General features: G+C 50.8%; 10 protein-coding genes across 10 annotated transcripts; 6 read left to right on the top strand and 4 right to left on the bottom strand.

Moving 5' to 3' along the window:
* Positions 1–187: 187 nt before the first annotated feature.
* Positions 188–1,193, bottom strand: AA0111_g10462 (hypothetical protein; the record flags this gene model as incomplete). The annotated part of the gene is made up of 3 exons (XM_028644214.1): positions 188–789; positions 848–1,080; positions 1,135–1,193. 3 exons carry the CDS (start codon positions 1,191–1,193, stop codon positions 188–190), a joined length of 894 nt encoding a protein of 297 aa, XP_028502008.1.
* Positions 1,194–2,338: 1,145 nt separating this feature from the next.
* AA0111_g10461 (hypothetical protein) lies at positions 2,339–2,697 on the top strand (the record flags this gene model as incomplete). The annotated part of the gene is made up of 2 exons (XM_028644213.1): positions 2,339–2,507; positions 2,558–2,697. 2 exons carry the CDS (start codon positions 2,339–2,341, stop codon positions 2,695–2,697), a joined length of 309 nt encoding a protein of 102 aa, XP_028502007.1.
* Positions 2,698–2,700: 3 nt separating this feature from the next.
* On the top strand, positions 2,701–3,219 carry AA0111_g10460 (hypothetical protein; the record flags this gene model as incomplete). Its single annotated transcript, XM_028644212.1, has 1 exon — positions 2,701–3,219. One exon carries the CDS (start codon positions 2,701–2,703, stop codon positions 3,217–3,219), a length of 519 nt encoding a protein of 172 aa, XP_028502006.1.
* An 871-nt stretch (positions 3,220–4,090) lies between these two features.
* On the bottom strand, positions 4,091–5,294 carry AA0111_g10459 (Pectin lyase; the record flags this gene model as incomplete). Its single annotated transcript, XM_028644210.1, has 2 exons — positions 4,091–4,662; positions 4,709–5,294. The coding sequence occupies 2 exons, from the start codon at positions 5,292–5,294 to the stop codon at positions 4,091–4,093; spliced, it is 1,158 nt and encodes a 385-aa protein (XP_028502017.1).
* Positions 5,295–7,780: 2,486 nt separating this feature from the next.
* On the top strand, positions 7,781–8,907 carry AA0111_g10458 (ATPase; the record flags this gene model as incomplete). The annotated part of the gene is made up of 3 exons (XM_028644209.1): positions 7,781–8,167; positions 8,221–8,810; positions 8,865–8,907. 3 exons carry the CDS (start codon positions 7,781–7,783, stop codon positions 8,905–8,907), a joined length of 1,020 nt encoding a protein of 339 aa, XP_028502018.1.
* A 2,037-nt stretch (positions 8,908–10,944) lies between these two features.
* Positions 10,945–11,981, top strand: AA0111_g10457 (hypothetical protein; the record flags this gene model as incomplete). Its single annotated transcript, XM_028644208.1, has 3 exons — positions 10,945–11,032; positions 11,088–11,222; positions 11,287–11,981. 3 exons carry the CDS (start codon positions 10,945–10,947, stop codon positions 11,979–11,981), a joined length of 918 nt encoding a protein of 305 aa, XP_028502024.1.
* A 1,123-nt stretch (positions 11,982–13,104) lies between these two features.
* Positions 13,105–14,577, bottom strand: AA0111_g10456 (hypothetical protein; the record flags this gene model as incomplete). Its single annotated transcript, XM_028644207.1, has 1 exon — positions 13,105–14,577. The coding sequence occupies one exon, from the start codon at positions 14,575–14,577 to the stop codon at positions 13,105–13,107; it is 1,473 nt and encodes a 490-aa protein (XP_028502003.1).
* A 1,861-nt stretch (positions 14,578–16,438) lies between these two features.
* AA0111_g10455 (ISWI chromatin-remodeling complex ATPase) lies at positions 16,439–20,110 on the bottom strand (the record flags this gene model as incomplete). Its single annotated transcript, XM_028644206.1, has 5 exons — positions 16,439–16,576; positions 16,635–19,589; positions 19,658–19,801; positions 19,861–19,893; positions 19,991–20,110. 5 exons carry the CDS (start codon positions 20,108–20,110, stop codon positions 16,439–16,441), a joined length of 3,390 nt encoding a protein of 1,129 aa, XP_028502022.1.
* A 662-nt stretch (positions 20,111–20,772) lies between these two features.
* AA0111_g10454 (hypothetical protein) lies at positions 20,773–21,663 on the top strand (the record flags this gene model as incomplete). The annotated part of the gene is made up of 1 exon (XM_028644205.1): positions 20,773–21,663. The coding sequence occupies one exon, from the start codon at positions 20,773–20,775 to the stop codon at positions 21,661–21,663; it is 891 nt and encodes a 296-aa protein (XP_028502023.1).
* Positions 21,664–23,237: 1,574 nt separating this feature from the next.
* Positions 23,238–24,332, top strand: AA0111_g10453 (hypothetical protein; the record flags this gene model as incomplete). The annotated part of the gene is made up of 1 exon (XM_028644204.1): positions 23,238–24,332. One exon carries the CDS (start codon positions 23,238–23,240, stop codon positions 24,330–24,332), a length of 1,095 nt encoding a protein of 364 aa, XP_028502020.1.
* Positions 24,333–25,061: the final 729 nt, after the last annotated feature.

The following is a 25,061-nucleotide window of genomic DNA, read 5'->3' as shown; positions in this document are numbered from 1 at the left end:
GCTCGTGGATAACGAGCGAGATGATAAGAGATACTCATAAGCACTAAGACAAGATGTGGTCTAAGAGTGGAGACTTCAAACGCGCGTTACTAAAATACAAAAGAATCCTAATTACAACTGAAGTTCCCACACGCCTTCCCATATCGTACAAAGACAGCCGTCTAGTAACGACTCACCTTCGCAATGTTCAACAATCCAGGAACCGCTCAAGTTCCTCGAAATACTCCACAGGAGACTGGTAGAGATGACCATGTGCTGAATCAGGATAAAGGTGTAGCTGAGCATCTGGCAGTCGCTGCTGGAGCACAAAACTGTTGCCCGTCCCCATGAGGATATCGTCTTTCCCATTCGTAACCAACACGGGCACAGTGACGTTGGCCAACTGAGCATACCGCTGAGGGTCCGATGCAAAGGCGGTCATCGCCGTGATTTGGGCTGCAACACCTGCACCGATAAGAAAGTCTTTTCGCGTCTCGTCCTTCACTTGACGTTCATGCATGCGGTCCCACCAAAGGTTTCCTTGGGATCTGCTTGTGTTTGACGGATAGAAGAAGATACCAAGCATGTAATCTTCGGTGGGCTGGCGATCGGGCTCACCACCCGGGCCCATGCCAGCGTCTGGTGCTGTTTGGAAAACATCCGGACCATAACCGGGTCGCGCTCCAGCTAGAACCAGCTTGTTGACCACTTGGGGATAATCTATTGCGATAATCTGCGAGATCATTCCACCCATGGAGAAGCCCAGGATATCAGCCTTGGGCACGTGAATGGCGGCTAGCAGATTCATGACTGTTGCAGCCATAGAGTCGGAGGGTTTCAGGAACGCTATCACCACTGTGGCCAATACCGGTGTTGTCCAGCAGAATCACCTCGCGATTCTCTGCGATGATCTTCACAAGAAGAGGATCCAGTGTGTCCATGCTGCCGCGGTAGTGGGTCACAAAGACAAGAGGATTCTTTGACGGTTTGCCAAAGTGTCGGTAATCGGTTCGGGTGTTGTTCAGATCAACAAACTTCGTTCTAGCAGTTTGCGCCAAATGCTGGTGCGATACGCTATCGGACATGCCAGACTTCGCAGGCCTATATAGAAAGGTCTTAGTCTAGTGTTTCGAGGAGATCGTGATGGTGACTTACATAGGTGTTGCGACGGCCATAGCAGCAGCAGCAAGGACGTAAGAGATAAAGATCTTCATGTTCAACGATTGGTAACGAAGTGCAGTAGCGATGGTTTGATCAACTTCCAAGGTGCTGAAAGCACTGTAGATACAAATTCCGATGTGTCATAATGTTCGGGCTACCAGCAAGCTTTATATGGTTAGGGAACTGTGTACACATCTCTCAGCATCAACACTCAGTTGGATGTCAGCCGTTGCCTATGGTCGTCCCATTACTTTCGTGTCGCAAAATCGAGTTTGGCCGGTCACAGTGCTGGAGTTACATCTTGAGCAATGACCAGACAGCGGACTTCACCATCTCTAGCTATGCCAGAAGAGGAAGTTTCTCGCAAATTAGACTCAAACACGGCGAGGGCTGGGCGTTCAGCGTACTGACCGTATCGCAGCGGTCGAACGTATCAGTCCGCAGTCGACAGCCAATGCTTGCACTCGGGCGATTAGGTAAAGGTCGTAAGGCGACGACACTGGATTCTATCTCCCAGACGCCTTTTATCTCCAAATTGTGTAGGCTTGGTCTGGGACTAGCACATAAAATCGGTACTTGGGTGCTGTTCATTGGTACAGACTACCAAAGGCACGATTAGTGAACAACGAGCAGCCGCGGTCATTGTGGCTTTTGAGTCCGTGCTGAATTATGTCAGGATTGATGATACATATCTTATGTTCTGATTGGCACGGTCTCGGTATAATGTGGTGGCCGTGCCCGACAGTCAGCCCGGAGCTAGAGTACTTCCCGTGCAAGGACATCCCGGAAATGCTTCACGTCCCTATTCATACACGTCAACCAAGGTGTTGAGGTCCTCACAAAGGGACCAGGTGCGATTCGCAGATGGTGCAACGATGCGCCGATTCAACCTGGATATAAGGTCCACTGATGACAACACCATGGCCTCCAACCCAATCTGCCGTCTACTAAAACCATCCAAGTTTATTCAATCAATTGCAAGATGTCGCACACCGCGTTAGTAACTGGAGGTACTGGCTTTATCACACTCTACGTTGTCAAGTTACTTCTTGAACATGGCCGCCACGTTCACACTACCGTTCGCAGTCTAGCCAAGAAGAACAAGTGCAAGTCTCTTCTCGAACTCCAAACTTAGTACCCGGACAAGCTCACCTTGTTCGAAGCTGATCTCTTGAGTCACGGCTCTTTCTTCTAGGCGATGCAGGGTTGCGATACTGTCTACCACATTGCCTCACCTTTCCTAGTACCACAGCAGATCAAAGATGGTATGAAGGATTGCGTCGAACCAGCTCTGAATGGTACTCGCAATGTTCTCGTCTCTGTGGACGACACGGAAAGCGTCAGACGGGTGATCCTGACGTCCTCAAGTAAGTGATGTGATGCCACAAACCATAATGCCCTGCTAACGACCGTCCAGTCACAACCATGTACGGCGACAGCATCGACATTCACAAAATGGAGAACAAAACGCTATCAGAGAGATACTGGAACACCACAAGCACAGCCAACACGAACCCCTACAGCTTCTCCAAAGTCGCCGCCGAGAGAGAAGCCTGAAAGATGTACGAAGCACAGGACCGCTGGGAAATTGTCGTCATAAACCCAGGCCTCGTCGTCGGTCCCTCTATTTCTCCTGAATCCGCTTCAGGCTCCCTGTACATGCTCGAGGCCATGTATCGGGGCGAAAACAAAATGGGCGTCGCCGATCTACACTACCCGGTAGCGGACGCGCGTGACGTTGCTGAGGCACATGTTATTGTGGGAGAAGATATAGCTACAAAAGGCAGATTCATCATCGCTAGCGACCGTAGTTTGAGCTTGCTGGAAATGGCAAATGCCGTTCGTCCTGCTCACAAGACACCAAATGTTCTGCCTACGCGAGATTTGCCCAAGCTGATGGTCTATGCTGCGGGACCGTTTATGGGACTGTCCATGAAGTGGGTTTCGAGGAATATTGGGATAGGATTCAAAGTTGATAACCGCAGGAGCGTTTCCGAGCTGAAGATAAAGTATCGTCCTTTGGAAGACACGATGGCGGACCATTACGATGAATGGTTGCGCAACTCAAGTAGCCATTAGGGTAATTGCTGGGCACCTATATGTATTGCATGGATTGCCAAGACGAGCTCTGTAATAATTTCTTTCTCTCTTTCTTGGAATATGATTCTTTCAAATGTGAACACTAGCAAGATGAGTTCGCTGCATCTTCTCCAGCATCGGAACGAAGTCTTCGCCCCTTTGCATAACCATTGCCTCACACTGACGCTCCAGGTTCTGCATAATGCGGCGCGAATCTTGTTACGCCTTAGCACGTACCTTGTCCACATCCATATCCACATCCGCAGGGGACGACTGCAGCACCGTAGTCCCAAGCTGGTTGAAGGAATGAGAAGGACACCGCTTACTAGAGATGACAACACTACCAGCGCTTCTGTCAGGCGTAAGCGTGTCGACCGTGTCGCTAAGACCAGGAGCTTCGGCGCCATGTCGCGTTCCCCAGACCAGGGCGTCGCCACCTGTCTATCACCTTTTTTCCTCAGCGCAATCTAATGTCGGGTCTAAGACACGGTTGCTAGATATTTAGGCGGTAGAGTATCGGATTGTCTATCCGACATACAAAAGCACTGCAAGATCGAATATGAGTGGCAGAACAGCGTGAAACGAGGTCGTTTCTCTGGTGTCACCCTGGCACGGCAATGTCTAGTGCTTTGATAGCGTGACGTTCCATGTCAGCACCTGACCTCAGTACGACGAGATACTAGCGCTTGGCGCGTCACTTCAGTGAGGCAAACAATTGCGAGTATAATCCCCAGTGGTAATGAGTGATGGTTTTGAGGACTAGAGTCCATACGAAGAAGAGTTATAATAATGTACATGTGAAGAGAAGTAAACATGTCACTGACATGCTCTCGAGAGCCCACCATTACGGGAGTGTCCATATGTTCACCGCCTAAATCCGACCAACACCAGCTAGGTTTTTGATGTTAGTGCTAGCTGCTGCGACTGAGGCAATTGGCTGGCCCTTGACGGAAGAGATGAATGCAGTATCAGTTCCACCGAGCTTTCCGCTGGAGACAAACGTGTTCATCTGGCAGTTGTGTCCCAGGCCCGTCTTGCAAGCCGTATTAGCGCTGGTTGACGGCGATCCAAAGAAAGCACCCTTGTTCTCGAGCAGAGGAGTGGTAACGGATTGGAAATAGTTGCCTTCAGCCACGACCTTTCCACCCGCCAAGTTGTCGAATGCGTGACCAGAGTTGGAGTACCAATAGTTGTTGACTGCGTGGAGGAACGTGTTCTGGCCAACCTTGGGGCTTCGACCGCTAGTGTGGTGGATATAGTTGTTCTTCATTGTGACCTTGTCGGCTGAGCCATCGAGGTAGATGGCGTAGTAATGGCGGTTATCACAAGTAGCAGACCAGCTAGTCTGACCATCGAACTCGTTGTTGGATAGCGTAATGCGGCCAGCGGCACCAGTTCCGGCTACAAACATCTGGCGACCGATAAGGGAGAACTTGCAGTGATCTGGTCTGTTAGTGGAACTCTTTTTGGTTGAACAGAATCTACGTACCAACCCACAGAAGGTCAGACCCTGCATCCGTGGCAATAGCATCGCCTCCCCAGATGTATTGAGGATTGATCTCGGTAAAGTGAATGTTCTGGATGATAATGTTCTTGGCCTTGGCAATCCGCAGGCCGCGACCACGGATTACACCTTTGTTACCAACGCCGATGAGTGATTTGTTCGAGCCCATGTTAATCCCGTAAAGACCTGCTTTATCGTAGGATACTTGGATGGTCTTGACGCCCGCGCCAGCAAATTTGGGCTGACACCAGTTGTTGAGATTGATGGCGTCCTGGCCACCCTTTCCTGGGCATGCGTTTGACGTTGGCCTGCAACCGTTTTCCACAGCCTTGCCTTGGGTACCCTTGAAGTTGTATTCTTTGTCAATAACGATGCAACGGGCAACATTGTCCGTGAGCCACGTCGTCAACTGAGCTACACTGGATGGCACTTGGCAAGCTGCTTTACCACCTCCGGTGACCCCATTCGCAAATCCCTCAGCCTTTCCTTTCACAGCGTAACTTGCGCGGCTGCCAAGGACTGCGGCATCCACGCAGAGAGCACCTCCAAGCATAAGAAGTGAGAGTTTCATGGTGTTGAATGATGAGAAATGAAGGTATAGGGTGAGTTGTTGATGTGGAATGAGTGTATGGGGTAAGAAATATGCAGAGAAGAGAATGATATGTAGAAGCAGTAGATGTTGGCGCTCTTATAACTATCTGTAATGAGATTTGTTGTCTCAAGGCGGCTTTTCCATCTTCTTCGGGAACGTAGTAGAGATGATTACAATGAGTTTCAAAGCGTACGAGTCATTACCCTTGTGCTGTGAAAGTACTAGTGCTTCTAGAGTAAAGTGGCGCACGGCCACTGTTACTAGCGTTGGTCCAGATTTCGATCTGACGGAAAAACCTATGCCGACAGTCCGATCTTCAGCGTTTTAGCTGTAGTACGCTGAAAGCAGGAGCTGAAATGCCGTTGCATGGCTTCGATTCACAGCGCAGAGATATTACCGCTTCTAGTCCAGCGCAGAGACATTATCCCTTCTAATTCAGCGCGAAGACATTGTTGCCTCTAGTTGTCCTCTATTCGCTAATCCGACTCAGACCTGTAGAGCGGGCAAGATAAGTGAGACTCAAAAGTATCTGCTGAACAGCTTTGCCCTCGAACACAAGCCTAGATCTACCCTGTGCAAGCTTTTCGGGTAATTGCTTGTAGTTTTGCTAGATTGCATTATTCTGTGAATACGAGTTTAATATACATTCCTTTCGGATACGGCAAACAGAGAGGCTAGTGTTTCATGTATTATTCAGGATACGCCGGTTTCCAGGGCTGTTGTAACGAGCATGTGCTCTCGGTTTTCGCTATTCAATTGTTCCGATCGCTCTTTCGACGTGAGCATTCGTACGAGATACGGTAAGGAGGAATGGATGCCTTGTATGCCTGAGGCAGGATAGATAAATCCGATACCAACAACAGCAACCTTCAACCACGGATGCAAGCAAGATTCAGCGCCTGTGCTTTCCACAACACCTATACCGACTGGATCATCGGCGTTCTGAATGAGGTCCAGGACTATGGTTGAGGGCTGCTTGACCAGGATTGGCCGAGCAATCCTGTTCTCAAACATGGAGGTGGACACCTTGAATACCTAAACACGCTTGGTCTCGAGAGAGCAGGTTTCAACGTCACATCAAAACCAGATGCTGATCGACGTGACTTTCCGCGTTCCCCGGATGGTTCTTTGAGTGATGCTGTTGGTGGACGGAGCGCGATGAGGCAGGCGAATATGGTCGTTACGCGGCCCGCAGTCACTCATGTCAGAGCGCTGAAGCGGGCGTCAGTGGAGTAGCACCGAATTAGTGTAACTTCGATCCAGGAGGCAGCATCCGGTCGGCTCTTCTTCGAGGATCTCCAGAGCCTTGACGAAGAAGGAGACCTTAAGATGGAGTATGCTACCTATAAGCTGTACGAAATGAATGGCTTACTGCAGAATTGCGCGAGAACGGTGATGAGATCGTTTCATAGCGCGGGAGTACGCTAGTAAGCACGTCGATAGGCGGTTTGTCAAGATGACCATGAATGGCAATTTCATCGTTCCTTCGCTTACGGTGTCCAACCTAGACGAGAATGGGGACATCGACATGGAGCATATTCTACAAAGGATTTTGGACCGAGTTTGCAACATCCATACTGTAAGGTCTGGCGCGGTGAGGCAGACGTTGAATAACTTTGAAGCGTCGCAGAAAGGTAATCCAAACGGGGCCCATCATAGCATTGCTCATTATATTTCGGTTGACCCAAGTGAGTATTAAGCTTGTCTACCTTGGTTGAAAGCGTGGACAGATTGAGGGGTTAGTGGATATACCTAAATTTCGTGAATTACAGCTTAAGACGTCACCGGCCATGCATTTTACCACTAAGCCCCCTCCTCCGAACCTAAGATTCAACTTCTCCTGCTTAGTCGAGGCGGAGAACCTCGTCCCAATTGGCAGTGATTGGACTTTTGGAATGACCTTGCCTCCTTTTCTGTCAGTTGCTTACCTGGTAGACAAGGCGGTCGACGTCAGGCCTGGCCCGAGTAGTGTTCTTGCTGCGAGTCGTGTAAGTTGTTTGGAGGCTTCGATATGTCTATAGTCACAGGTGGTGCATGTTAAGGTCACAAAAGAAGCCGTAGCGAGATTTGTTGTGAAGAGTCTGGGTCGAGAGTTTGGGTAATGGGTGGGCAAAGTGGATCGGCCACGTGTGGCTGTGCAGTGACGCATGACGCGCCTGCCCGCAATTCCACTCCGTCAACTTTCTTGCGCGTCTGGTTCCACCTGCAACAGCGTCAACACAGAACAACATCGCTCACTATACCCGTAGACATATTGTGCTCACGCATATGTAAGTTCCCCAAGTCCTCCAAAAAGAAGGAACGGGGTGTTGCGCCACTTCGAAGGGTGGGCGCTTGCGCTGCCCCTCCGAAGCTTCGGGAAGCAGGCGTCATGTTTGAGCTGCAAAGGATTCCACTGACAGCCGCTCGTGCAGAGAGACGATACAGCTTCCACGATACGACACACACTCGCGACCATCGCAAACATGGCCTCAACCGCGCTCATCGACGCCGACATGGCGCCCACGCTCCAGTCCATCCTCGACCAGAAGACGCTCAGGTGGATATTCGTCGGCGGAAAGGGTGGCGTGGGAAAGACGACGACATCGTGCTCCCTCGCTATCCAGCTCGCAAAGCACCGCAAATCTGTCCTCCTCATCTCGACCGACCCCGCGCACAACCTCTCAGATGCCTTCAACCAGAAGTTCGGCAAGGATGCGCGCCTCGTCAACGGCTTCGACAACCTCAGTGCCATGGAGATCGACCCCAATGGCAGTATACAGGATCTGCTAGCTAGCGGTGCGGAAGAGGGCCAAGATCCCATGGCTGGCCTGGGTGGCATGGGCAGCATGATGCAAGATCTGGCCTTTAGCGTATGTGTGGCACAACATGTCCCCACGACATGGAGGCTGACTACCGACAACAGATCCCCGGTGTTGACGAGGCCATGTCCTTTGCCGAAGTGCTCAAGCAAGTAAAGTCCATGTCCTACGAAGTCATCATCTTCGACACGGCACCCACGGGCCACACACTCCGCTTCCTGCAATTCCCCACCGTCATGGAAAAGGCCCTGTCCAAAGTCTCGCAACTTTCTCGCCAATTCGGCCCCATGCTCAACTCCTTCCTCGGCGCCTCCGGCCGCCTGCCCAACGGCCAGAACATGGACGAGCTGGTCGAGAAGATGGAGAATCTGCGAGAAACAATCGGCGAGGTCAATGGCCAGTTTAAGGATGCGGATCTGACGACCTTTGTGTGTGTCTGTATCCCCGAGTTCCTGTCCCTGTATGAGACGGAACGCATGATTCAGGAACTCAACAGCTACGAGATTGACACACACTCCATTGTTGTCAACCAGCTGCTGTTCCCCAAGCAAGATAATCCCTGCGAGCAGTGCAATGCGCGACGGAAGATGCAGAAGAAGTACCTCGATCAGATTGAGGAGCTGTACGATGAGTTCAACGTGGTCAAGATGCCGCTCTTGGTCGAGGAGGTGCGGGGCAAGGAGAAGCTCGAGAAGTGGGTATCCAGCACACCGTATCGCGATTCAGATTGTACTAACAAAGATTCCAGATTCAGTGAAATGCTCGTCAAGCCTTTCGTCCCACCGCAGTAGGCCCGTGCCGTTTGTCAAACGTGGTCGCAGATAGGGCTAGGCTTGCGTGCGGGAGAGCCTCAATCCCCCCTTGGACACTGCGTCGAGGCAGCGACAGGGCTGAAGATGCCGCGATGCCATATTTTCTTTGCCGATTATTCACCGTGTTTGCCCTTGTACCGTGCACGTCCTGTGCACGTCTTGCGATACCATGTGGTTCTGCGATCTCGCGTTCTTTCCCCCACATCGCGACTCAAGCAGCACGGAGTTTTGTACTTTTAGCGACTAGTTCCGATCTATCGCGCTCGGTGGAAATGAAACACCCGTCAATTGACCCAAAGCAGTGAAGCTTGAGAAATATCTGTTTCCATTCTTGTCCATATTTTCCTCCAATTCATCGTGCTGTTGTTACTGTTGCACAGATATACCCCGTGCGCCAGACTGGTTGTTGATTGGTACAAGTGGGGCTCCGCAGCTATCTCTAATCGCAGCGGGTGGAAATGAGAATGCTTCAGGTCTTTGCGCCTCTGCCAAAGCATGAAAACTGGCAATTATTTAGTCTCCTTTCTTGGTCATGTCCGTGGGCAGCTGACTTTGGATATACCTGCAAGTAAGCACGCGACTTTTGTTGAAGGATTCGGAGATATACGTTAGCCGCTGACGGCCTGACCCAGGAAAACGCCATTTATTGGGGTGCATTTAGCCCGCCATTTCGAACGTTCCGACAATTGCGCACCCCGCATATCATAGTGCGGACTAACGTGAAGAAGCGCTGACACCGAAGAACTTTGCTTCCACGACACCACATGCTTCGGAGCCTGAAGAGCTTTTGGTCTGCTCCGTGAGTTTCGTCGTCTACTATGGTACGTACCTGCCTGAAGTAGATTCTGGGGCGCATGGTGTGGCTACGTCACGCCTTTACCCCGCAACTCTCAGCCCCATCATTCGCGATGGCCATCGCATCTTGTATCCAAGCTACATTGTGCGCTTTCCAGCCCCTTCAGATACCGGTGAGGGGAGACACAGTCATAATGCACAACAGCTGAGCGACAGTATAACGGCCGTAAGACTGCCTCCGATCTGAAGATCGCATTCTCCTGTTCCAGTGCTCCGGTACATGAACGTCTAATGCTGATGTCAGAAGAACTCTACTTCCATGCCTCGGTATCTCCGTTCATCAGCTGTGGAAACAAGCTGGTGTTCGTGCAGCCTAAACAGGAACAGGTAAACGCCCTCTTCCATGCACGCACGCTGCATGCGGTAGTGTGCGGGATCATGCGTTCGCAATGTCGCGTGCAGTGCACAAGGAAAAGGCGCCGAGCGTCGAACAGCGACGACTAATCATGTCCAAGAAGTGGCAGTTGACGCGAGTGATGCGACGGGCATATTGTGGGGATGGCAAGCACCGAAGAGAAAGCAAGTCGCCAACAACACAGTTCTGCCTACCTACACTGCAAGACCGACGGCGCAAAACAAGTCCTTCTTCACGCATGAGCAGATCAACGAGGCTGAGCCAGTTTCATCTACACAACATGTTCCTGTGGCTTACACACACACCCCAACGTCTATGCGTTAATGCAATCGCCTTTTTTTTTGTGGCTTGCGCGAGCGAATCTGCAGCCCAGCGGCGAACTTTCTAATCTTAGTAAAGCCACGTTGTGTGACACACAGGCACCATCCCGGATCCTGGTCAAGATCGGCACACCCACACCAAAGCTACGGGAACCGGGGTGTAGGATGGCGCTTGTCCAGGGGGGGGGATGCATGCATCCACACATCAAAGCTACGGTAGATGTAGATTCTTTTTACCTTTGACCGCCGGGAGTAGGCTCAGCCGTTGGGCTGGGCTTGGTAAGTGTGTGACCGTTGGACTTTAGTGGAAATGAATATGTATATAGGTTGTCGCGTATCGCCTCTGTGTAGGATTCAGGTCAGATCGTTCGCGTGTGGTCTCTCCCCTCCTGTCGTGTGAATATCGGGTTGCTTGTTTGCTCCGTCGGTACATTCCTGCTGTGTAGAGTCGATCCGCCAATCCCGCAATACACCAGTCACCTCGCAATGGCATCTTCCCTTCTTCGCCTGAGCGCTTTATTGCTCGGTGCAGTTCACTCTGTCACCGCAGTGCCCGTCGAACTCAATGGCAGAGGTATGTAATCTCACACTAGCACATATACCAACTCCAACTAATCCACACCCTCTAGCCGTGTCAACATCCATTCTCTCTCAATTGGAATTCTTTTCCGAGTACTCCGCCGCAGCCTACTGTCTCGGCAACAACAACAGCCCCAACACCAAAGTCACCTGCCCACAGGGAAACTGTGCCCGCGTAGAAGCAGGTAAGCTTCAATTCCGGACAGCATGAAATCTTACGTGATCTAATATACTGACTCTTGCCACCAGCAAACACCACCACGCTCTCTGAATTTGAGAACAGCATCGCCTCCGATGTAACTGGCTTCGTCGCAACCGACACAACCAACCAGCTCATCGTAATTTCCTTCCGCGGCAGCCGGAGCGTACGCAACTGGATCACCAACGTGCAATTCCCTGTGATACCGACCTCCATCTGCGCCACATGTTCCTCGTCACTCGGCTTCTGGAACTCGTGGCTCGAAGCCCAGAAACCTGTCTTGTCAGCTTTGAACACGGCTCGGAAGCAGTATCCCAGCTACAAGATTGTGGCTACGGGACATAGTCTGGGTGGCGCCCTGGCTAGTCTTGCAGCGGGCTATCTTCGCTCGACTGGCGTGACGGTCGATTTGTACACATATGGTGCGCCCAAGATTGGTCTCGCTGGTGTGTCTGATTATATTACTGCGACGGGGAAGGGACAGACGTACCGTGTTACGCACAAGAATGATCCGGTACCCAAGTTGCCGCCTGCGCTGTTGGGGTACAGGCACATCTCCCCAGAGTACTATGTTACTAGTGGAAATGATGTCGCTGTCAAGGAGGCGGACGTTAATGTGCTGACGGGCAACTTGAACTTGAAGGGGAATGAGGGAGATTTCGGGGTGGATATTGATGCTCATTTGTGGTATTTCGGGGCAATCAGTTCGTGTGAGGGACAGGAGGGAATTGAGATTAAAGCTTAAATGACGTCCATGATTATGAGTAATTAATGTATATATTCTACTTTGCTTCGCGCTGATCATGCATATGGGCTCCAGCAAGTGAGTGCAACACGCACAACGAAATCGACTTGATTATCCCTTGTTTGCTACAATAGCAGATATCATGCTGACCGAACAAGTCACGTAAGGAGCAGACAGTGGCTTATCATCATTGTTGCGACTCAGACTTAGGTACAATACAACACTCCTGGTAAGATGCTAACTCTCAATAACACCGCCGTCTTATCTGTCTCCTTAAACATCTTGAGGAACATCAGGATTATTGACCGGTGCAACATAGCTAGTGCTTGTAGTGCATGTATTGCTTCCGCAATCTTCATCCTTTACTTGAGTTTCCACTCCGCCCACCGACCAAGGTTTTGTGGTACAGTAGTTGACAGGAAAGACGGTGGAGATAGAGAATGACGCCATCTACGAAGTGGTCAGCCTTACACCCTAAGAATTAAATTCCCAATAGGAATAAATACTGATTTTTGTGCTAGGAAAGTTTATGAAGGATATCTGTCGTTTAGGATAAGGTATGTGTATGATAGTAGCAGAGTCGAGTTGAGACGAGATTACATGTCCGACAGTGAGTTATACCCAGATATTATACTTCAGAACGAAGGTGAGGGATTAGTTCTCTTTTGCCTTTTCCGGCGATTACTGTATGCATGCCTCTCAGTGGCTTGTGGAAAGACTGACCGAACCAATTAGCTGACTGATGCCGATAGTTTCAAAGTAGACACGCGATGCGATAAGGTGCAACTAGGTCCGAAATATCCAATCGCTCTACAATGCCATACACCTCTGTTCACACATCGAGTGAGAAGCTGACGCTGTTACATCCTCTGTGCGCGACTCACTATCTAACAGGCATGAAAATTTTGATACGGATTCGGGAGAAAGGGAGATATTTATTGGTGATACCTGACTTGTCATCTCTTCGAAGTAGACCAATCCCAATTGTCACGGTTTCGGCTGCTGCCTAGCCTTGACAACTGTGTTGCAGCCGCGTGGTCAGTCCGATGAGAACAAATCTAACGCCCGAAACAGAAACTGATCGTGCTCACGGCTGTAAGTCGAGAAAGAAATGTCTATGTTGTCAAATCTCCCTGCCCTTGGAAAAAACCTTCGAAACGAGGTACGTGATGACCATTGTGCACGAGCTCATGAAAAGCCCAGCAATCCATGATGCCTGGGCCTCATCTTTCAATTGGGCACCGTTAGCAAACAAAACAACCCAAGCCTTATCCTGCAGCTCCAAAGAAGCCCCAGTGCACCAGCAGCTGTTATAAAAACCGATAAGTTCAAACACCGAACTCAAAATGATCCAAATGGCGTTGATGACGGCAAGAGATTTACCGCAGACCCGCAAGAAAACGGCGAGTCGACCAATCCACTTGACGTGAAAGCTCCGGGGATCATTATGCGCTACGCCTATCTGTCTCGTCTGTGGCTCTCTTCGTCTTGTGCGTGGATCTCCCTGGCATATAAGCATTACGTGATGCAACAAAAAGACTGATGTCAGGAGAAGGATATGGGCAGAAGTAGCAAGGATGCCGTATATCAGGTAGCTGCCAGAGCGACAGCCAAGTCCGCGCACCTCCGTCAGATAGGATATGACAATGGCAGACCCAGTGATGCCCCACTGGAGTAACACGGCGACAGCATTTGACGCCACGAAGTTCCGCTTCAATATGGAGTTTGATAGAACATCCTCCCAGGACATATATGGCAAGCAAGGATCGGAGGTAACATTAAGAGGTGCACCGGCTTCGATTCGGTACGTGCCGTTTCGGACTGGGCGCTGATATCCAGTAGGCGTAGCTTGTGAGCGAGATGAGGCTGAGTCACTAGCTGTCGTGTGAGCAGAGTTGTGGTCCTCAGGCCCGTTCGGCAATGATTGAAGCTCGTGGTCCGGTAGTGGTTTGACTTTGGTATTGAATTTGTGTACAATCGTATCTCGTAGCCGTGGAAAGGTCAGAATACGTGCATAGTTGTAGAGGGGTCCTTGGCGTGCTTCGTCTCCTTGCAATGACCCCCACAAAGCATCATGGACGTCCATTGGCTGGTATTCATTCGTTTTCGTCGACGTTCTCATGAAGCCAGACCTGGCTTCGAGGGCTCTCAGTGGGGAAGCACCATTTATCCTTTTGCCTTGGATCGCGTGTTGCACGGTGTCCTTGCCCGATTGTGTCCCGACAGTCATCCAACCATAGACTATCGGAATCAACCACGTCCAAAGCGTACCGGAAGAGAGCAGAAGTGCTTCAGAGTACTGACCGAGCGATGTAACGTACGATCCGATGAATGTCAGAAGCCAAGCAGCAACTGCAAAGAACGTCTGCGCGAAGAGGGAGAAGGTATATTTTCGGCGAGTGTTCTGGAGTCCTTTTTTGAGAGGTTGCCATCGATCGCGTAGTCGCTTCGGGTCTTCTTCGAAAAGTTTTTGCAGCTCATCTTGGTTGATTCTGATGGGAGATTGCTGGGAGCCGCAAAGAAAATATTCAGCCGAATGTATTGCTTCTTCCATATGTGATGTCATCTCGTTTTCCTTGAGTATGTCTTCGAACATTCTCGATGTTGTATGTACGTTCAACGCTGTCGAGATGAGAGAAAACGTAATCAACATCGGGCTTCCAACCGCAAGGCAAAAGCATTCAAAATTTCCAGGTATGGTACCAGTCTCGTACGGCAGTTGCGCCGTCAGACCGAGCCAGGGTAGCAAGTAATTTGTCACACCGGATGTGAAGATTGGGAAATCAAAGACCTGCTAGGATTTAGCGTCGAAAACATCGTGCGATCTCAGTTTTGAGATTGTTATGTACAATCTTGGTAATTGAGGAGTACATTAGATTGTGCTGAGAAGGGGAAGGGAAATACCATAGGGAATTCCTGCCTGCTGCAGTATGCATAACAAGTCTCTATGTTGATACCCCATGCGCCCGTAGATTTCTCCACAGCCTTTTCGCCATGTTTACCGACTACGCCTGCTGCTATACTTGTGAGGTTATCGGCCTTGAAAAGCCGATCTACACACCTTGACGTCCATGACGAGCCCTTGCGAATATTGCGAATATAGTCGGAGTGTATAAGAGTTTTGAGCTCAGATTCTTTCATCTTCTAACGCGTGAGTTAAGTTGAGATTGTAAGTATCTACGTCTCTGCAGCTCGAAAGGCGACCTCGATACATCTTAAATACTGAACGCCAGGCACATACTATGCCCGGGTATGTGTATGTAAGCAGTCGTCATAATCCTATGCGCAATAGCCGGGTGTGTTGGCTTTCCGGTCAAGTCATCTATTTCGTGTTCCCAATGACTAGGCTGACAAGCAGCCGTTGCGGGACGTTTTGGGTGACACAAACATACAATTGACACCGATAGATGCGGATAATCACGCAGCTGATATGCTACGCCCCAATCGAGACGTCCTCGTCAGCTGGTCAAAATATGCGATAACGCAGGGGCAACGAGCCACTTGTAGCTTCCGCGATAATGACGGTACAAGTGTGTAGAGGTAAGTTTTAACAGGATATACGGTAAGTGTGGAAACTAGTCAGCTGGGAGCTCACATCAGGTTAAAGAGCGACCCTGTTCATACCGTTCGAATCTAACATGTCGCCGGCATCCAGATAAACCTTTTTCGAAAACTCCTTGAGTATAGCTCCATGATAAAGCTAATTCGGATTCTTGTTCGTAGGCAGAGAAATATGGGTAACCAAATCGCGCAGGCGTGGAGCAATGAAGCAGCATCATGTCGAATGTGGTAGCCTGAGCGCGATACTGCGCTAAGTCAGAAAGAGCCTAGTCTTATCTAAGAAGGCAAAGCAGGCGTTGAGTGGCGAGTAAGCAATATCACCTTTCCAAGGTTCACATTGCACCCTCTATTTTATTCCCACCTGTGTTGTGCCGGTGCACAAAGTGATTAGTCAGTATTAAGGAAGATGTCCTCGGTTCTTCTTGTGCTCACTAGAGATCACCACTAATCCTACTCGACTAGCAACCATCAGTTTAGACTTTATCATGTACACCGCACTCCTTTAGTTACTAGAATACAACTGTACAACGCCTGTACATCCCTTGGCTATGCTAAGGGGATGCCTCGATATGCTCGTGATAGTGTCTTCATACACTACAACACCCGTACAGTATAGTGTTCATTTCGAATGAGAGCAACGCTAGAAACATCAAATGCTCTATATAAACCAGATGATTAATTCATCTTCATAAAAAAAAATCTACACATGCAACGCTAACACGCGACACCACCCCCTTCTCTACCGACGAAGTAGTCTGAAGCTTAGCACACCTAGTATACAAGAAAGCATCAAGCGGGCGCTTTGCCTCATTCTTGATTACGCTAGAACAAAACAAAAAAACATACATCAACATGCCCCGATTCCCATCCCACACCCGCTTCATGGCAAAACAACACTACTTCTTCTTGCCCTTGCCTTTGCCCTTGGTCGCCGAACCCTTGGTCGCCGAACCATTCGTAGCAACACTGCTCGCTCTACTCGGTGTCGCACTCGCCGGTGAGGCCTTCGCTTTCACTGTATCGAGTTGCTTGTTCTGCCGCTCACGTTAGTATCCCCATCAACCACCAGCAATTAAAGAGAATTCAACATACCTTGACCCCATTCTTCGCCTTCTTCCCCTTTGGCTGCTCAACCTCCTCTTCCTCCTCCGTCTCCTCATCCTCATATCCTCTCTTGCCATTTTTATTCTTGACATCCCCTTCACCGAGCTCCCTCACAATAGCCGAGATGAGCGTCGTGCATCGCCTTCCAATCTCCTGCGGTGTGCGCGAGAGGAAGAACCAGTCGAAGCGAAACAACGGACTCTCGCGAATCTCATCGCGAATCTTCTCGTAGATGAACTCGCCCTCAACACCATGCTTGTGCAGCATGACGACGAGGAACTTGTCTTCTTCCTCGGTGTACACCTTCTTATTGGTAGTCGAGACGGTGTACTTGATTTGCATCTGCTGGAGTGGCATGCGGTACATGCCAATCTTCTTTGCAATGAGCCGTTTCTTCTCTTCCGACTGTCGTACACGCAGTTCACCCTCTTCGATGACGCCGAGATGTTTTTGCCAGTTGTCAAGTGTCTTGTACTTTTTCCAGAAGACTTTAGCGTAGGCCTTGATCTCGTCGGCGTCTTTGCCGTCAACTTCCTCCGAGATGCCTTCGTAGTTTTGACGACCGTATTTGGCACTGCCATTCAGGAACTGCTGGAAGTCACGCTTGTTCCATTCAGGGAATCCTTGTTCGATCAAGCGTTCCTTCTCTGCCTTCTCCTCTTCCGTCAGCGGCTCTGCATCGTCAATCTCCTGCTGCGCAAGTTGTTGGTCGGCTTCTCGTGCTTCGAGGTCTTCGTCCGGGCCATCTGGCAGAGGAGCTTTCAGGTTGTTCTCCTTGCGGTACCATGCTGTCTCTTTATCTTGAAGAACCGCTAGTCGATCAGGGAAGAACTGGTAGTCGTGAATGGTGATTTGCTTGGGCGCGCGAGGTATCCTAGGCTGCTTGTTCTCGGTTCGTCCACCAGTGACGAGCGTCTTTCGATAATATGAGTCAATGCCGTAGTTTTGCTCTTTGCGTTCGCGCTTCGAGGGGTTGATCCAGGATATGCCGATCTCCTTCTTACGTGGCTGGAAAGTCTCGCCGTTCCACTCGTATGTTGAGTCCGAGGTAAACTTCTGGAGGTCGTCAAGACCAAGAGTCTCGTACCTCTTGTTGAGCTTCTCAGTCATTTCTTCACCACGGCGCATGACAGCTTCGAAGTCGTCGTCGGCGAGTTCGCCATCGGCGGCTGGGCCGACGGGTCCCTTGCTTGCGAATACTTTCTCGGCTCCGTGCTGAATCATGGTCAGAAGTTCGTCCTTGGATGCGGCGTTCTTGACGGGTTGTTGCGAACGACCCTGCTGGATGACTAGCTGGTCGAGACGCAGCTTCTGTGCAGCACGCTCAAGCACCTTCTCCTCGATAGCCATCTCGGTAACGAAACGGAAGACGTAGACCTGCTTAGTCTGACCGATACGATGAGCACGGTCCATGGCTTGAAGATCAGCTTGTGGATTCCAATCACTGTCGAAAAGGACGACAATGTCAGCAGAAGTCAGGTTAATACCCAGTCCACCAGCGCGGGTAGTCAAAAGGAACAGGAACTTCTCTGAGCCCTCCTTGTTGTAGTCGTCGATGGCCTGAATACGGTCCTCATGGGCAGTCGAACCGTCGATACGGCAATACTTGTAATCGCGCATGACTGAGTAGTCCTCCATGATGTCCAGAACACGACTCATCTGTGAGAAAATGAGCACTCGACTGCCCTGTGCCTTCATGCGCTTAAGCAGCTTGTCCAGCATGACCATCTTGGCAGCATTGGTAACGAGATGTTCGTCAGTGGTGTATGGCGGACCAGGCTCGGCGCCTTCGAAGAGGTATGGGTGGTTGCAACATTTGCGCAGCTGCATGACGATGTTGAGGAGGCGAGTCTTGGATTCCTTGTTGCCAGCACCGCCGTTCACAGCGTCAATGTCCTTTTCGAGAATCTTCTTGTACCACTGTACTTGCATGTCAGACATGCCAACATATAGGTTGATCTCTTTCTTGGGCAATAGCGATTTCTCGACATCGGCCTTGACACGTCGGAGCAGGAAGGGTCGGAGGACCTTGTGTAGTTGTTTGACGACGGCGTCGGAGTCGGCGTTCTGCTGCGAGAACCAGTCGTCGAAAGCGGCGGAGTCTCCGAAGACGTCGGGGAGGAGGAAGTTGAGTAGAGCCCAGAGCTCGTGGAGGTTGTTCTGGAGAGGGGTACCGGTGATGAGCAGTCGGCTTCGAGAGTTGAACATGCGAACCATCTGTGCTAAGGACGACTCTTCATTCTTGATACGATGTGCTTCATCGATGATGATGTATTCCCATGCGAACTTCTTCAAGTGCGACTTCTCGCGCAAGATCATCTCGTAGGACGTGATACAGACATCGAAACCATCAGGCACCAGGCGCTCCTTGATGAGCTCGGCACGAGCATCCTTATCACCCTGGAGGACCAAGACGTTGACCTCGGGGCACCACTTGGCGAATTCGCGCTTCCAGTTATCGAGGGTCGACTTGGGCACTGCGACCAAGTGGGGACCGTGGATGCCGGCAATGTAGCGTAAGTAGCCGACGAAAGAGATGGTCTGGAGAGTCTTTCCAAGACCCATCTCATCGGCGAGGATACCAGAGATACCGTTCTCATGTAGGGAGATGAGCCAATTGAGACCAGCGACCTGGTAGTCTCGCATGGTGCCGCCCTTGATGAAGCCCGGCGACTCCCTGAAAACAGTCTCGTTGTGTCCACCGTGCTTCTCCTCGCGCACCAGCTCGGCATCCTCCTCCTGCTCAGTCTTTCTGCGTCGTTCCGCAGCGGCGCCGCCTTTCCGTATCTTGCTTGCCTTGGATCGCTTGGTCTCTTCGGCATCCTGGCGGTCGATCTCGGCGAGGATCTCCTTGATGCGCGGGTTGGGGTTCGTGTCGATGAAGTGGCGGAACAGGTCAGTGAGACCGAGGAGGTATCGAAAACGGCGAATGGTGTCGTCTTCCTGTAGAGAGAAGCCAAGTCAGTCTTGTCACTGGTGAATGCAGTGCGATGCGCAGTGACGTCGCGTACCTTGGACGCCCTTAGACCCTCAGCCTTCTTGCCGTACATGCTCTTTCGCATGTTCATCTCTTCGGCGCGTCGCTTTCGCCCGTCGAGTGGCGCGTTGTCCCCTGCGACACTGTTTGCTGTGGTGTTGGGGTTGGTGTCGGAATCCTATGCGCGTGTTAGTCCGTCGACTGGGTGAATGCGGTGGGAATTCGGAGTCATCGTACTGTGTAGTCTGGGGTATCGACGTTGTACTGCGCCTGCAATGTCAGCCCATGTCCTTCACTTGATCGCGCCTTCCACCACCTTGACGACTTGGTGTCGCGGCGAGGAAGGCGCGAACGGGGTCGCGCTTACGCCAAACTTCTTGAAGCCGCTCATTGTGTCGTCTGGCTGGTCCTGCATCTCGACATCTGAATGCGCCGACGCCTCATCCGACGAAGGCTCTTCCTTCTTCGCAGCGGCCTTCCGCGGCATATTGCCTGTTTGGGCTACTCGCCGCGTATAATTAGGTGAGTGATGTGACGACAATGGCGCAGTCGATTATGTGCCGTTTTTCGATATGTCGGCGTGTCGAATGCGATGGCGTGGACGCGTTTGGGACGTGTTCGTGGTGGCAGAGGTTTGCGCAATGTATCGCAGGAGTAGTGACAGAATAATGTGGACAGCCCTTGGCGCGTCTGGAAGAGGCGCGCTTTCCTCTTTGTGGCCGTGCTCACTACTACCCCAGGCCGGCAACACTAGACCAGCACTTCCATTCGCTTAACAGATCACCATCCACGCGTTTTCAGACTCCTACAGTAAATGACATGCAGACGCGATACTGATAAGAGGACGAAGAAGGGTAACGCGTGCCCGACGCAATATTCGGCATGACGTCAGTGCAATCATTTCTGAGTTGAATCGTTCGGCATGGCATTGAGGTTTACAAAGCAAGAGTAGAGCCCCTCGCGAGTCGGCTATACAGAAGAGCAGACAAACTACACCACCAGCCGAGCTTGTTAAGCATCAAGACTCTATTCGGCGTTTCTCTCCACCTCTGACGTCACTACACAAGAAAACAATTGTTAAATAGTTAGAAAACGAATTGACATGTACAAGACTACTCCAAACGTTTACTCTACCACCATACCCTCAACATGCCAGCCACATCGCTCACCATAATCTTTTCACCTTACCACGTCGGCATCCGCGACCACCGCGTCGGCGATGGCCCAAACCGCATCCGCGCACTCGGTCTGGTCCCTTCGCTCGAGAAGCTAGGCATCAAAGTCCACATCGACGAAATACCTCCCGTCGACGACTTCGAAGGCGAGATAGGCCGTTCATTCGAGATTCTCCGCCGGACATCCCTGGCAGTCAGCAAAGCGCGATCTCACAGCTCGTTCCCTTTTATCCTCTCTGGCAACTGCATGGCTAGCGTGGGAGCGGCATGTGGATTAGGCATCAAGGATCTCAACTTCATCTACTTCGACGCCCACGACGACATGGATACGCCTTCTACGAACCAGAATGGTTACTTCGATGCCATGGGCCTGAGTATGTTGGCGGGGAAGAGCTGGCATTGGCATACGGAGCAGATACCGGGATATGCACCGATGAAGTACGATAAGAGGTTCTTGTATGTTGGGCTAAGGGATGTGAACGAGGTACAGCGGAAGACGGTGCAAGAAGCCGGAGCAGATGTGATATGGGGTGATGCTGAGAAGGCTGTGGATTTCCCTGGCGAGTTGCAAAAGCGGCTTGAGGAGAGAGACATGTCGCCTTCGCTCGTGCATCTGGATCTAGATGTTCTAGACAAAAGCGTAGGCGTGGTTAATGGGTTTGAAAGCGAGGGCGGGCTGCAGGAAGAGGATGTAGTGAGGTGCATGAGTCTGTTGCCGAAGAAAGCCACTCCGGTGTCTTTTACTATGTGTTCTTTCAACCCGAATCTGGGAGATGGGGATAAAATTGCTGGCATAGGTATTCGTGCTGCTGTGGCATTTGTTAAGTCGTTGATTGTGGAGAAAGTGCTGTCAGCGCAAAGCTAGCAACTGTAAGAACAAAAGGCCCACTAGATAATGAAGAAAGTGGTTACGCTTGATGCCATCAACGTCTATCCACGGATGAGAGGACAACAACTTCGGGTCTCGGGTTCATCATACGCTTCTCGCAGCGTGCAAAACGTAACGGCGCGGGGCGGCGCTGTGTTGAAAGACAAGGCAGTTTCCCAGAGCCACGGGCTTGGGAAGTCGCCTCTCGGCCGCCTTCCCGCCAAGTCGCAACCCCAAATTGCCCCACCCACCTCCAACTTCGCTAATCCCCCTTTATCAATAGCAACGACCAACATGAAATTTCGCGCATGCACATTTGCAGTTCCCGAATCTGCATGACGCTGAACTGTCGTCCTTCTTTCCAGATCATAGACGCGTGTGCTTGCTCAGCCACACACAATAAGGCCAAAAAGGCATCTCACACGCCCGTCCATCTAGGCAGCAACCAGGCCGTCAGATAGATATTACACCCTCTGTGCACTATTGGTTCTCTGTGCCCCCCTCCGCCGGCGTCCGTTCATTGCAGAGACGCCATGGATGACACCGCCGTGCGCAGCCTGTCTGCTGACAATGCTGGAGAGCAGCTTACGCTTGAGAGGAGGTCATGCTTCGTCGCGCAACGAGCAATTACTTCTCAGCCTTGAGAAGCACAGCCCCGCTCTTGGGCTTAATTCATGTCTGTCCTTCCAAGTTCCACCTTTCGGTCGTCATCTTGCAATTCGATATAACTCACGAGTACATCGACATTCTACTACCAAGTGCGTCCAAGACTAGGCAAGTATTTGCCGCTTAGTGGTACTATCTTCGTGCTAGCCTCATGCCCACAGTGTAAACGACACCATTCATACCGACGCGAGCGCATATCAACGCTAAGATCTCGTCGAGTTTGTCTCAGCTCGCGACCACAGCAACAAGGGTTTCCCCAAATGCGCCTGATCAATTGCTCCACGCTTCGGTTGGAAGACTTCTACGGCGACAAAATTCCACACTATGCCATTTTGTCGCATACATGGGGCAACGAGGAGGTATCCTTCGCGGAATTTAGCCTGGGCCAGGGTAAAAGACGATCTGGCTATCGCAAGATCTTGTTCACCTGCCGGCAAGCGCTCACCGACAAACTCAAATACGCGTGGATAGATACGTGTTGCATCGATAAAAGTTCTAGCGCGGAACTTTCCGAGGCAATAAATTCCATGTTCACATGGTACAAGAATGCATGCTACTGTTATGCATATCTTTCGGACGTTTCGAAAGTCCGCATGGAGTTCGACTTCCCTAGGAGCAAATGGTTTACACGGGGATGGACACTGCAAGAGTTATTGGCGCCAGAGCAAGTTATCTTCTATGATCGTGAGTGGCTTCATCTGGGTACAAGACTACAACACTCAGGATGGATTTCAACAATTACGGGCATAGACAAGACGGCTTTAGATACCCCAGGGGATACCCGTCCTCGAGGTGCCAGACTTGGCTCCTTTTGTGTCGCTAAGCGGATGTCATGGGCTTCCAGGAGACAGACAACACGAGCAGAAGACAAGTCCTATTGCCTCCTTGGAATCTTCAACATAAATATGCCGCTACTATACGGGGAAGGTGAACAAGCTTTTGTGCGTCTTCAAGAAGAGATTATCCGGAGAAATAGTGATGACTCCATCCTTGCGTGGGGTCTCAAGCCAGGGATGGAGCATCCTCTCGGATTAGTACCAGATAGGGTGAGGGACGCGATAAAGGGTGGTACAAGTCCTTTCTCTCAGTCGACCGATATCTTGGCGAGATCGCCGGATGACTTTGTCCACTGCGCCAACCTGGTCTACGGTGTAGGGTCAACCTCTCCATTTGAATTGACGAACACTGGATTGCGAATTGAGCTACCGCTTGTGCCAATATACGAGACAAGAGAATTCACTGCTACACATGGCTTCGATGAGTCTATTGGACTACTTAGTTGCTCGACGGGATCACGTACGAGATTTCTGGGTATATTGCTGAGGCTAGAGAGACGCGATGACAAGGGTAACGCCAGGGTAAAACGGGTCGAAATTCGCTATCTAGAAGATCCCCACAGCACAATAGTGATTGGTCCAAGAGCCGCTGCAAAGTCAGTCCTCCAAAAGGTAACGATTGCCAGATCCGACGAGAGCCAGGGAGCACGAAATTCTGCTCTGCGCCTCCGGCAGGTCTGCATCAACGAATCAAATGCTTTCCGAGCTACGAATTACAGAGTCAAGAGTGGTACTGCATGGAATATCGCGTTCCCATCAACGCCAGGATTTGGATACAATCAGGTCTGGGACCCTCACTCGATGGTCCTTACGATAGAAGAGGAAAGGAGTACTCGATACCTAGCGGAGTTTTGCTTCGAATCGCCATCACGAAGGCGAGATACCATGTTCAGCGTGTTCATCCATACTGCGAGCAATAAAGCCCTGGCATTGAGAGGGAGTGAGTTCTCCGGGGACGACAAACTTAACATCTATAGAGATCTCGAAGAGGATTACGCGCAACCCTATAAGAGTCCCAAACAACATCAACCAGGAGAGGTGATACTCCACCGTGAAGGAGGAGACTCTTATCTTGTCAAGGTTGGGACTCATGTAAGAAGGGTTTACAACCGTCAGTTGCTCGAGGTCAATCTTGATGTAAAGCCATACGTACGTCAACAATAATGAGTCATACAAGATTATGAGGCCTTGCTATGAGACGGAAAGAGCTAAATCGTTGATACGCCATGCTACACGCAGCGAGAAACACAGATAAGTCACGTTACTCTATGCGAAACTCGCCATAACGACGATCGGACTTTCCCCGGTCGACCGCTGTAGGACTGCTTGCATCTTCGTATCATCTCAGCAGTATTCAGTCATGGAGCTGTGTTGCAGAGCATTAAAGACATGACTATCATGGCTTTTTCTAACGGCAAATGCATATTACGTGCAAACATGGTGAATTGAGGAAAGCGTCATAAAGCGCGACATGAAAGCAAGCATGTGGTTTCAATATAGCGATGCGCGAAAGCCGGAAGCCGCAAATGGATTGGTGTGAGTGTACTCAAAGACTAATTCTGCGCAGACGTCTATCGTTTCAAGTGGACCCACGTCATCGGCACATTCTTCGGGCGCTCGCCAACCACGCTTGCCCCGCTCGGAAAGCCGCGTCTCCACTTCCTCTCCAAACCACGCGATAAGACCCGTTGCGTCTAGCAACGCACGGCGGCATCGGAAAGCTATCTCCTGCCTTTTTACGATATCATTGACGCCGTTTACGTACATACGCAACGCACATAAGGCGTGCCGATGAGACGGGCCAGTCACGAGAAAGGGCCGAGAGCTTATCTGCGTGGTTTCCACGTTTTACCCTGGCTGGGCGCATGCCTGGTAGACACCGACATGTCTTGT

The sequence above is a fragment of the Alternaria arborescens genome, assembly GCF_004154835.1.
Source record: "Alternaria arborescens strain FERA 675 chromosome Unknown contig_35, whole genome shotgun sequence".
NCBI classification, from domain to species: Eukaryota; Fungi; Ascomycota; class Dothideomycetes; order Pleosporales; family Pleosporaceae; genus Alternaria; species Alternaria arborescens.
This window is presented reverse-complemented; position numbering and strand designations above follow the sequence as displayed.